The following is a 12,635-nucleotide window of genomic DNA, read 5'->3' on the forward strand; positions in this document are numbered from 1 at the left end:
GAGTGAGTTCTTGGGAGGTAGAGAGACCCTGTGCTGGCTCATCCAAGGCATCGTTAAATCTGTTTCACCGCCAGTTTGGTGTGTGAGTGGTGTCATGAATGATTCTCCCCATGGCCTTTGCCATCAAAGTTACTGTAATTCTTTCCCTTTTTCTGTCGGCAAGCTTGTGTATATCAGCATGAAGTCTGGCTGAAAGTGTGTCTTTAGAGACTGTAAGAAAGTTTGCTGAAGTTTATTAGCATGTGGCGGTTACTGATGATCTGAATGTGCTTTAACGAACCAAGCTGGCAGGTTTTGTTGGAAAGCGTTGTTGCTTGCGTTATGTCAGGCTCAAGGCAGAGTTGTTTATTCCTTCTTTTTATGCATCCGCTCTCTCCAAATGAAGTATTTCCACAGACTTCTTGCATCAAACACAGAATCAGTTGTACACACCAGTGAGTATGCTTCACAGATATTTGGACCTTCTTCTAAAAACGAAAAACGTGCTGCATAGCTCCCTGTGGTTTTCCCTTAAAATCAGCTCCCATGGAACAGGAGCAGAATTTCTGGAGTTTGCACAGAATTGTTTTCTCAGAATCTCTCTGGGATTTTCTCTTTGCTTCCCTACTTTTGTGCATGTCCTGTAGTTTGTACATGTGGTGTGGTTCTATATTTATTTTTCTTTAAGCGCAGGGCAGTTTGCCTAACCTTAAAACCTGGCTCCTGCAGTGCTCCAGAGGTTCACCAGAGCGGTGGGGGTTGTTGGCGTTGTTGCCCCCCACCCCGTTACACGGGGTGTTACACTTGGCCGGTTAGCAGGTGGGCTCGAAAGTGTGCCTTGGGGTAGATTCTCATCCTTTCCACTCAAACCGCTGCTCAAAAAGAGGTGAAAATAGCAATAACAATACAGTGGGCTGCCAAGCTCCATCTGCCAAGATTGTCTCATCCTCCCGGTGCGCAGCTTAGACACTTCTCGGGTAATCAGACTCCAATTACAGCAAGATTTCGGGGATTGTAAAAAGGAGTCATCGTATCAACTGCCTGAAGGAAAGAGATGGGTTTGATCGGTCCCTGGTTACCATGGAGTTAATGTTGTTGCTAATTGCAGTGAAATAAATATAGCACAAATCCAAAAAAGAATGATTTTGAGCGTTTAAGCGGCATTGTGCTATTGTACCAAGTAATGATTTTCTGAGACTTGTGTTTTATTTCTGATAATAAGAGGATATCCTTTGACAAGGGTCAGTGTTTTTCACATTGAGATGTCAAAACTTGAAATATATTTGGAAGAACAGATATGAATACTATTTTTATGGAGAGAGCACTTCTAAGTGAAGGGCTGGTGTTATGATGGATTAAAAGAAAATGTTGAGTAGCATATAGAATAAAATAATCTTCAAGTCAGAGACTTGAAATGTTTGCTCAGTAAGAAGACGCTGCAAGTAAATTAATGATTCTAGTGTTTTCTTCTGAATTCAGAAGAGTGTCTGCCATTGTCAGTCTCGTATTGATACTGGCTACGGGAGCAGTTGGTCAGTATTAGAAATTCGTACGTTGTACAATAATCACCAGTGTACCGATACTATTCAAAAGTTGATATTTGAATTGAGAAAGTGACAATTTTACGCTTGCTGGAGGAAAGATCCAGGCCACGCATGGAGGTGATAGCATTGGCCCAGTTGTGTTCGGTCTCTTCCTAAATAGATGATCCCACCAAGAGAGGAAAATGTGCATAACAGATAAACACCAGAACAAAGCTGTGACCTCTAAAGGGTAGTTTTTCAAAGCTATGAAGTCATACATAAAGCTCTCATAGAACTTTAATGCTCCACATAAACAGTGCCATTAGGTTCTTTTACTTTCTGGGACTGGTGCCAAATTTTATGCAACTGCTTAAACAATAGGAAAATTAGAAAAGAAACTAGGTGGGACACCGATAAGCCAGCTAATGAACTATGTAGAGGAAGTATTCTATTAAAAGTATTTTATATAATGGGGAATAATATTCAGGGTTTTAAACAAATTGTTTCTCTTTAAGACTTTGCCGTAGAAGAAAACGTCAGTTCTTCAGGACTAGAGAGACTTGCAGTGGATGTTGCTGGCCTTGTCTGAGATGTTAAGGTTCTCGCTGAAGCCCAGTGACTTGATGTTGAATTGCTGGTGGAGAAAAGTGCTTTATGTGCAGCTTGTATCAATCTCTGCTGCTGGAATACGTGGAGTGACTGTAGCGTCTGCCAGGTGACATTCATGCCCCAGTAAGGGGTCTCATTTGCCAGAAGTGGGGCTTTTTGGCCCTAAGTTTAGGAGCTGTTGATCGGGATCCAAGCTCTGGATTGAGCAGGTCGCTTGTTCTTGGATTTATGGGCTTTGCTGAATTCGGGCTTTAGTTCATCAGCGGAAGAAGAGGTAGAGACAGGGAGCTGTGCTTCAGTTCGGAGTTCGCTGAATGGCAGCAGTCCTCTGAAAACCTCCCAGTAGACACCAGTTTGTCACAGAGACCTTCATCAGGATGGAACAGTTGAAAAAGCTGTGTAAGCTTTGCCCTGGCTCAGTCTGAGTTTAGAGAAAGCCTTGTGCTGGTCCCTGGGCTGGCCGTCACTGTCAAATGAGAGAAGTGTATAAAAATGTGGCAATCAGGGGAATAAGTGCATTTTTCAGTTCTTGAGTACGTTTTTGACTTAATAAATGTTGAACTGCTTTGGCTCAAGAGATGATATATATTGCAGAGGTGTTTTATCTTTCCGTTTTGGCCTCCGGTGTGGGTTTGTTGTGGAAGGATGGTGATAATTCTGTGCTATGTTGTTGATTCAACCTTTCTTCCACAAGCTGTGAGGCACGGAGAAGTCCTTTCCATCAGTGAGAGCTGATGACCTTAGATGTGTACGGAGGCAAGTGTGTGGCACGTATCCAGGCGGACATCAGTCCCTCATCTAGAGCTTTGGACATCTTTGAGCCCTGAAAACAGAGGGGATGGTACCCCGGGTCTCTCTGGAGCTTCAGCCTGGATGTCCTGACTGTTGCCGGATTCCTAAGGAAAGCGGTTAAGAGAGATCCAGCAGATCTTTTCCTTTTCTAAAGTCAGGCCCCAAAGGCACGGGCTTGAGCTGCAGAGGAGGCCGCTGAAAGCTGAGAAAGCCTGGGAAGAGTCAAGAAATGCAGTGAAACTGGAACCTGGGTAAGGTGTAGCATAGACAAGAGCCCTCCGTGGGGAGTCCTGGGGAGGGTCTGAGGCTGGCAAAGCTGCTGTCCTTCAGAGAGGAGAAGGTGAAGCCGTGCTCGGTGGTGCTGAGGTACAGGGTTTGAGAGGAGGTACCGGGAAGCCAGGGGAGACTTTGTGGTAAACAGTGAAACTCCCTTTACAGCCCCCCCCAGCAGGGAGCTCGTACTGGCCGGTCAGGGTGGCAGCAGGATTGCAAGGTGGAGAAAGCCCTTTTCCCTCACTGCTTGTGACTGGGCATTCACCTTCCACTGACTTTGGTAAAACGAGATGGGCTGTAGCTCATTTCTCTTGCTGGCATTGAGGAAAAAAACCCGCACAATGCACATGCCAGAGCTGAGTACATAACGAACAGCAAGATGGGCCGATTAAGGGACACTGGCTGTTCACTGTGAAGCCAAGAAGGAACTTAATAGGCCTTAAAATAAACAAATTCAAAGAGGCGTTTGCTCCTTTCATTTTTAGAACATGACATGTTATTCACACTTACGTCAGCTTTTTTCTCTGTATTTTAAGGTAGTGTGTTTATCTGAAAAAAAAAAAAGTGGAAGTCAAATCCAAATGATGGTCAAGAAAGGAATGGTTTGCCCTTGGCTGGTTACTTGTAAGTGCTCAGAAGAAAGTAATCCTGCAGAACGTGAGGCAGAGCTGGGGGACTGACCAGGTCGCTGGAGTGGCTCTTTCCTTCACTTGGGGACATGAGTAAGTCCAGGAAAGAAATACCCTTTGCACGCTGGCTCCTTGTCTGTGCGGGCAGCCCGTCACACCTGGAGCAGTTGAGTTTCAGAACTTCAGTGGTTTTTGCTATAAAAAATTACTCATCTGGACCTGATACGTAAAATCTTAGCCTTTATTAAAGAAAAGGACAGAAAACCTCTTGTGGAAAGCTGTCTTGGATTTCAAATGTGAATAAATTCTGAAGCTGTGTTTTTTTGTTGGTCTGGCCTCAGTATAGGTAGGTGTCTATGGGATATGGAAAAGGTAGAAAACACTGAATAAATGAACAAAACTGTTATAAATTCTGCGATCTCTCTGGGCCACCTATGCTGAATGTATAGAAACAACAGACATAATGAGGTAGCTATGTTTTTTTAAAATTTATTTCAGTTTAAAGGGTAGTCATTCAATAGTAAGAAATGCTTTGGAGTTTTCTGCAGGGGAAAAGAAGTTATTTTAGAATTTGAATTTGGTTGGTGGACAAAATGTCTTTTGCTTAGTTGAAAATGTTTTTCGATAATTGTTTTTCAACTGTCTGGCTTAGTTAAGGATTTTCTTTTTAATTTGCAAACAATTCTTATCCCCTGCATGTGGAAGAAAAGGTGTGTAATTACTTCCACTCAAAATCAAGCAACTGTTCCATCTCTGTAAAAGAAATTGATGCCAAAGAGAGATTAGATGCAGAGAACTATTTCATTAAGTGACTGGCTTGGAACAGTGAAGAAATTTTGGAACAAAAGGCTTTTTAGCTCCAGCTGGGGAGCTCCTGCCCCTGCAACTGGGGTTTGCGCAGTTCTGCGCCGAGGCCCTCGGGCGCTGCGGCCAGGTCCGTCCTCGGGCCGATTCGCGTCGCTGGGGCTCTGCTGTCTCCTCACTTGCTGCCCTGCCTGCCTCTGCCCGCTGGCTCCTCGCTGTAGGGCCTTTTGTACTCGCTTTTAAAAACATTTGGTGGGCGTAGACTGGGCATTACCCATGCAAATTGGGCGCTTGCATTATTGTCGCGAGCGTTAGCCAAATTTTATTGTTTTGCTTGTGACGAACGGTTGGTGATAAATGATAATAACGCTACGTTTTTCAAGGCAAGGAAGTACATCATGTTCAGGCATCAAACCTGTTCTTTTTCTATTTTAGGGGACTAAAAGCACATAAATAGACCCTTGTCCTGTCCCCGCTATTTTTATTTTTTTTTTTAAAGATGTAACTGGAACATTGGGGTAGGGTTTAGAAGTATGAAAATAACTCATTCCTTGGGCATCCAGCTTGTGTTCTGAAAATGAGTTTTGGCCGGAATAATTTTGCGAGTGAAAAAGAAAAAAGCTGGACTTCAAAACTTTCCCCGTCCACCATTGCTCTTACAGCTGTTTTACTGTGGTTTTCGTTTGAACGTTGCGTATTAGATTTGGTGCTGAAATAAGAAATGTAACCAGTTGCCTGAGCCCAGGCTGTGGCAAGGGGCAAGCCGCACGGAGGAGGGCGGTGAGCTGTACCGGACCTGGTACCAAGATTTATCCCTGTTTAGCTCAGGCTTTGAGAAGGGGCTGGGAAACCGCCACGGGCATCCTCTCCTCTCCCTGGACGGTGCCTGGAGCTTCCTCACCTCCAGCCCAGGGCTCGTGCGTGGGGCAGTGCTGTCGAGAGCTGGTGCAGGGATAAAATCTTTCCCATAAATGCTTTTAATTTCAGGTGACTTTATTTCCATATGAAAACTGCTCTGTCAGGTAATGTTTGCAATTTGATGGATATTCAGCAGTTCATGAAAGTTCCTTGGGAATCGTTGAAGAGTTTCTAAAGTTCCACGCAAAACATTTAAACCCGTTCTGTTCCAAAATGATTTTCTCCATCTGGCAGCCGTGTCCTCTGTCTGGTTTTGGTGTCTTTTTCCTGTTTGTGACTAAAGGCACGTGTCAAAGGTCTCTATTCTGGGGGTGTTTTTCTCTCTTGAACTGCTGTTGGTGGTTCTGTAGTTACCGCCGACTGCCTGAAATAGCCGTGGTACCCGAACGGTCGGGGTGTGCCCAAATCGGTCCCAATGCACTCGGCAGCTGCCCGGCGACGTTACTTGTTTAAATTCCTTCTCCTGTTGGAATTCTTGTCTTCTCTCTACTGATGCAATATGTTATGAATGTGAAGTGTTGCGGTGAACTTCTAACTCCTGGTCTCAAAAACCCATGAACCGGGTAACGAGCTGAGATGTTTGATGTCTGTCTGGCACCTGGGCACGGACCTGGTGTACGAAACAAACGCTTCTTGCTTTTTCATTGGTAACTCTCCAGCAGAGACAGGGCAAGGACAGCCCCCTGTAGCTCCGGGAGCCCGCTTTTGCTGTGTGTGTGTTTGCACAAGGTGGTCGCCGTCCGGCACAAGTGACACCAGGATGGTGGGGCTGGGCAGCGGGGGGTACCCGTGGTGGGAGCTGTCGCCTGGCCGCCCTCCCCGGGGCTGGGGGGTGGGCAGCGGGGGGTACCCGTGGCGGGAGCTGTCGGCTGGCTGCCCTCCCCGGGGCAAGAGATCGTCACCATGTGGGGCTTCCCTGCCAAGACAGCCTCTCTAGTATGAGACATGTTGTTCATTACAGCTTTTTGGGGGGGCAGAAATACCATTTGTAAACTTCAGCTGTTGTCTGTGTGGTCAGGACTTGGCTTGGCCCTGCTGGAACCCGTCCTGTGAGAATGGGCTCATTCCTGTGAGAATTGGGGCTGCTTTCCCCAACCGTGTTGTGAACAAACATGTAAATACACTGATAGAGCGTATGACGTTATGACTCGGGGGATGTATTTTTACGATTTATGTCTGCTGTCTTCTAACAAACAGGAGATTAGTTTTGTTGCAAAACCTTTAAAGTAAATCCAAGAGAACTGGTATCCAACTGCTGTCCCATGGTTTACGCTAAAATCTCCCAACTGTTTGTGTAGCAGAGTTTGTTACATAATTTTTGCAATAATGTACAGACTGTTTGACCTGACAGGCGTCTTTTGGAAAGAGTTTCCAGAAGACAACATTTCCCAAATTATTAGTTGATTTCTGCAGCCCTGCAATTTGGCCTATACTTGAGGACTTTGCAATAGTTTGTATCACAAAGCCTGAACGTGCAACAAAAGTTATTTATCAATAACTGAACGGAGCATTATGTTCACTTAATTCAGATTTTAAATTCAGATTTTATTGAAATTTGACAAAATTTTCTAATTTAAAGTACAGGCTGAAACCATCAGCATAGTTGTTTAGGTTTTTTAACACTCAGGATGTTAGGGTGGTTCTTATTTATTTATTAAATTTGCGTTACCATCTTAAATCCCTTACACTGAAGCTTCTCCTCTGTCCAGCACTGAGTTTGACCTGATGTGTTGTGTGTTGTAAGTATAAACATGCTAACTTAGAAAAGAAATACATTCCTTGTCATGTTAGAATGCAAAAGTATGTTAGAATGCAAAATTATGAAGATCAAAAACTGAATAAGCTTTTCAAGCAGATTTTAAAAAGTTGTGACACATCCCAATCTGCAGTATCCAAGGTGCTGAGATGCTTTTTTTCTGCTTTGTCGAAGAAAATAATCTGTTAAAGTTTTAAAATTAATTATTATTATTAAAGAAATAAATAGCTTTATGAAATAGGTCTTTCAGTGCTCCATCGTGCCCCTATCAGCATATGTGGTCAAACCACTGAGCAAGAACTCCGTCCGTCGGGGCAGAGAGCAGCTGAAGGTGCTGCAGGATCTTGCACGTCCTCTCCAGAGGAGCTGCCGGGGCCGTGCTCAGACAGCTGGTGTGGGCACCGAGCAGCAGGCACGAGCAGAGCGAACTGTCTGCTGTGTTAAACAGCGAAAACGAGAGCTGGTGCTGCTGCATTCGGTGATGCAGAGACAGAACATTGTGGGCTGTGCTCTTGGCCGAAATGACGTCTCGTCCCTTGAAACGGTTTCCCGTCGCCAGCGCTATGTGGAGGGCGCTGTCTCAGCAGCGGATTTTGCTGCTTTTGCTAAGCTGGTGTTGCTAAAATAACTTATATCTCTCTTATTTTACCCTTCAGCTCCAGTTCAGACATTCTGAGAGATCTACAAGGGCCTGAGACATATTCAGCGTCCTCTGACAAGTAAGTAGAATGTGTGTGGAAAAGCCCTTGTGACTGCTGGCGTCAGTAGTTCCCAGGCGTTTGCCTGGGGATGGACGCCATTCCCAATAGAGGATGGATGCCGTTCCCAATAGAATATTTTATTTTTTTTAATAAATGCTTTTCCTTCCTTGTCCTTCTGTTAGGATATTAAATGTGTGTATTCTTCTAAAATTATAATTCAGTCTGTGCTGGTTTTCTTCCTATTCATTTGAATGAGGAAAAATCGACCTGGCCAGGTCACAAGATTTTTTTGTTAAAAACAGTTTGGATCAAAAAAATGGAAGAAATAGGAGTGTGGAAAGTTTCTGAGCTGTAAATTTTGGGGGCCCCAAGCAAAGAAACTAGAAGTGCAGCTGCGTTGAGATTCAGATCGCTGGTCTTAAGAAGGCTGTTGGGAAGCACAGATTTTGGTTGGACGATTTGGGACAAAATACCACGTCGTGTTGTAGAATTAATACACCGGCTTCGTTTCCGGAGGAGGTCAGATTTAGGAAGAACGGTAGCTCAAACTGCAACGGAATTGGCCGTGCTTCCCGTGTCGGGAGCGGGGTGTTTACCCCAGAAGGCTGGGAACCCCGGCTGTGGAGGAGAAGGCCGTCGGGAGAAGGTCTGCAGAAGGACTTGGTCCTGCCTGTGGAGGTCGCGGACACCTTTTTTCAGGTTGTGTGGCAGGAGGAATGGTAAAACAAACTCACACTTAATGGTAGAACTGTAATTCCCGTGGGGGTTGTGTACTTCCTCAGTATTTTCTGGAAGAATTCACTGCAGCCTCTTATTGAGGGAAAACTTGGGGTTTGATGATCCTGTGCTTCCTGTGGGCGTATATTTAACATAGTTCTGATGAGATTTGAATTGTCTGTGTAATGCCAGGAGCATATGACTTCTATTTATTGTGTCTGGTTTAATTTTATAGGTAGTAGCTTGTCTACTGTATGTGTTGAAAACATGCAGTTTAAAAGTATTTTTGAGAAGTACTGTAAAAGCGAACGGCAAGGCTAACAGCTGTATTTTCCGTCTTTGGAGACTGCCAGCTCCAGTCTTGCGGCTGGTGGACTCTAGTTTCTTTATCAGCAGACAGCGACCTGCAATTAATTTTGGTACAATCAAATAATTGTCTACTGGTTTTTTTTCTTTTTTTTTGTTCTCCCTGGAGTCCATTATGAAGATGCCAACTGGCAGAATTGTTTTCTGCAGCGCGGAAAGTTGTGACTTAAGGGTTTGGCCTCTGTGGACTCTTGCATGAGTTCTCTCTTGCTGTATTTTTTTTATAACAGTTGTTAATCAGATATTTGCAATGCAAGAGGACCAAGCGATACAGAAACTCCAGGTCTTGGCTTTGTGTGTTAACACTTCTGAGCGTAAGGTCATTACCATTCTGCTGTGGAGGAATGTAGGCACCCAAGCTAGAAGTGGGCAGAATATAAACCAGTAAAGCTACCCTTGAACAAAGTGAGATTTTTGCTTCATTCTGTGTCCTAAGTAATCTGTTCTTGCAAGGGTAGTTGTGTTCTGGAAATTCTTGAAAACAAACCAACAAAAAAATGGAAACGGGAGAAGGTGCAGCTGCTGGGGGTGCTCCTTGTGAAGCGACACATCAGCAAAATCGGTAGCTTGGATGTTGTTTGTCGTTGCCCTGTGCTGTGTTACAGTTTAGCCTTCCAGGTCCTTCCTCCACTGGCTGTGAGTAACATACTCCAGAGGCCAGACAGCAACACGGAACGGTTGCCGGTGGGCGAGTATGACCAAAAGGAAGGTTTTGGCATGTAGAACCAGAAATGAAGAAATGGCAGAAGTGAGAGGGAGCGGCTGGAGCCTCCAGCTCTGGTTGCTGACAGCAGCTGTGGGGCTGAGGTGGGTCTGACCGTCGGGGCTTCTCGAGGTGCCACCGGGTCTCAGCAGAGCGAGAGACTCGCGTGAGCAGCCGAGCTCCAGATGTGCCTTTGGTGGTGGGAACGGGGATTCCCCGAGCATTCGCATTTACGTGACAGACTAAGAAGGAAGCACGAAACATTCATGTTCTGCATTTAGAATAAATGATCTATTTTGTAAACTTTTAATGAAAATTGAGACGTTGCACAAGTTCTCCAGAGTCTTTTTTCGTTTCTGCTGGCAGGGACGCTGCCGGCCCCTGCGGTGGAGGAGGGTGGCATGTGGGGGGTGCATCTGTGTGGCCTCCGGTCCCTCACAGCCCCGCCGGGCCCCAGTGCCACACCAGCAGGTTGTTGAAGCGCTCCCCGGACTTACATAAGCAGCTGTAGATCAGGGGAGCCCTCCCAGTTAAAGACAAAGGGCACAGTGTTTGCAGGGTGGGTCTTCAGACTGATTTTAATCAGTTATTTCTTAGAATAGATTTCCGTGACCGATATCTTCTCTGGCTCAGCGACAGAGCTTTAGATTACTAAAAGTTGTAATGAACCTCCCTGATTTTCAGTTTCCTTTTTTTGTTTTTTATTATTTGCATGGAAAATAATTGATTAATTCCTCATTGATTCAATGTTATTTTTTTCCTTATGTTTGCATCCTGTCCTAAATCCAGCAAAACAAAGGTAGAAAATGTGAGCTACTTCATTTATAGAACAAAATGTGGATATGATAAAAGGACACTAGAAATTGCTGTCTGTAAGGTCATCTATAAAGTGAACAAAATACTTATATATTGAGGTAGGATTGGGAGCAGAAATAAAAGTCAGTTATCCTCAAGCACTTTAAACTCAAATAAAAATACCTGTTTTGTCAGCGGGGTATTTGGTTCGAGATGAAGGTTGCTGCAGAGAGTTTACTTTGCCATCGTGAGCTACAAGGACATTTGGAAATACTTGGAGATTTTATTGTCTGGATTTAATAAATAATTTGTGCTGACTTCCCTGGCCATGGTTAATGGTCTCGGATGCAGGAGCTCGGTGCTGAGCTGAGCTCTGCAGTACAGGTCGTTCCTGTTCATCCCTTTCAGCCTCTGTCCTGTGGCACTGCAGAGTTTTCCGTTGTTATTTTCTGTTGTGAAGTGCCGGTTTAAGCCAAATGAATCGTTCCCGCAGGATGGATTCACCCTGGCAAATGGCTGCGGAAACAGAAGGGTGCATTTGTAAGGAATGCTTAATTAGCGATAGCTCGGGGTGGGTGAGTGATATCTTTCATGTCAACACTGTGTGGAATTTCGAGCTCTGAGGCTGAACGATGGAAATGAGCTGCTTAATTTAAATATGGATAGTTTAACTTTTTTTTTTCCTTTAAAATTAACTCCGTGACTAAAAAGAAAACACTTCTTTGAGTTTCCAGTGGAAAATTCTTTGTCCATAAATGAGAAGAGCCCGTGGCAAAGGGAGCCTGTTTAAAGACGGGAGCCCCACGTGCTTCCTTCTTGGGTAACCGCGACCCGAACCGCTCGGCCTTTTCCTCGGTGGCTGCTGTTTCAAGTTGGCCTTTCCTGATACAACAAATACCAAAATATTTGCTGTGTGTAGAGCATCTTCAAAAAACTTGTTTTCTTTTTTCTTTTCAGCAGCAGTTTTCCAGGTCCGAGAGATAACAAGAGAAAGTCGCGTCGGCCCCGGATGCTGGAAAACGATCGACGGCTCCCCGAGAGGAAGCGCAAGAAGAGCTAGTGCTGCCGCAGCGCGAAGCCTAGATCCCTGCGGAGACGTGCTGCTGAGTTTTTCCCAGTTTTCAGTGTCTCTGGGTACTTAATAAAACGCTGAATTTTCGCATAACTGTCACTCAAGCTGCCTTAAAATGACCGGATTGGTGTGCGGATGTGCTGGCGACCTGGGTCAGCTCAGGGGGAGCTGAGGGATGGGACAGACTTCTGCTCTACAGAAATAGGATTTTTTGGCTTGAGGCTTTTTGTTTGTTCGTTTGTTTGTTTTGGGGTGGGGGTTTTTTTTGGAGTAAGTCTGTGTAAACTTACTCATGAGTACGTGTAATTATTTCAGTTTGAAGTCGTTAAATTTGAAAGAAATTGGAAGGTCATTGGCCGTTCTAGCTTTAAACGAAATACTAGCATTAAGAAGTCTTACCTTTCTTAGAAGGTGATGGAGTTTTGTAAAGAAATACAGCAATGCAATAAAATCAAAGCAAGCCTGAACAACACGATAGGTTTTTTTGCATCTAAGCCAAATACTTACCATACAAAATATTCAGAGGTGTTCTTGCCGAGGCCTAAAGCTTTGGCCATAGCCTTTCATCAGGAATTCTGCAAAGAAGGCGCAAAACCTGAAACCTCTTTTCAGCGTATTTCTTGATACAAGATAGAGATTTAAGCCTTCCTGGAAAAAACTCTGCATCCTTTGTGGTGCCACAGTTTGATCGATGGTGAATTTAAAAGTTGAACTTTCCGGTAAATCATAGCATGTCAGTGGCAACGCCACTAGCCAGAAAAATTCTTTGCACAGAATTGCGTGAAGTCAGACGCGTGAGGAAAGCTAAACTAGAGAACAAAAGGAAAAAAATCAGGAAGATTTTAAGAAATGAAATGAAATTTTCTGACTGTAGGGAGACAGCGATAGGCAAGGTTGTCCCTGGGTAACAGTGAAGGTCTCCAGCTGCAGCACTGTCTGTAAAAATAAATAAATAAAGCCACCATTTCTGTGTGAGCAATGCTATTTATTAGCATGCG

The 12,635-nt window shown here is 44.5% G+C and overlaps 1 protein-coding gene across 1 annotated transcript in view; it reads left to right on the forward strand.

Annotated features, from left to right (window-relative positions):
• The window catches only part of RAD18 (RAD18 E3 ubiquitin protein ligase), a gene marked incomplete at its 5' end in the record, with an annotated part of 37,393 nt that extends 25,768 nt beyond the window's left edge, over positions 1-11,625 (forward strand). Inside the window, 2 exons of the mRNA XM_009869242.1 lie at positions 7,940-8,002; positions 11,526-11,625. Of these exons, the coding sequence (XP_009867544.1) occupies positions 7,940-8,002; positions 11,526-11,625 (163 nt within the window). The remainder of the gene's footprint in view (positions 1-7,939; positions 8,003-11,525) is intronic.
• Positions 11,626-12,635: the final 1,010 nt, after the last annotated feature.

Source organism: Apaloderma vittatum, unplaced genomic scaffold, assembly GCF_000703405.1.
Source record: "Apaloderma vittatum isolate BGI_N311 unplaced genomic scaffold, ASM70340v1 scaffold5590, whole genome shotgun sequence".
In the NCBI taxonomy this organism is placed as follows: domain Eukaryota; kingdom Metazoa; phylum Chordata; class Aves; order Trogoniformes; family Trogonidae; genus Apaloderma; species Apaloderma vittatum.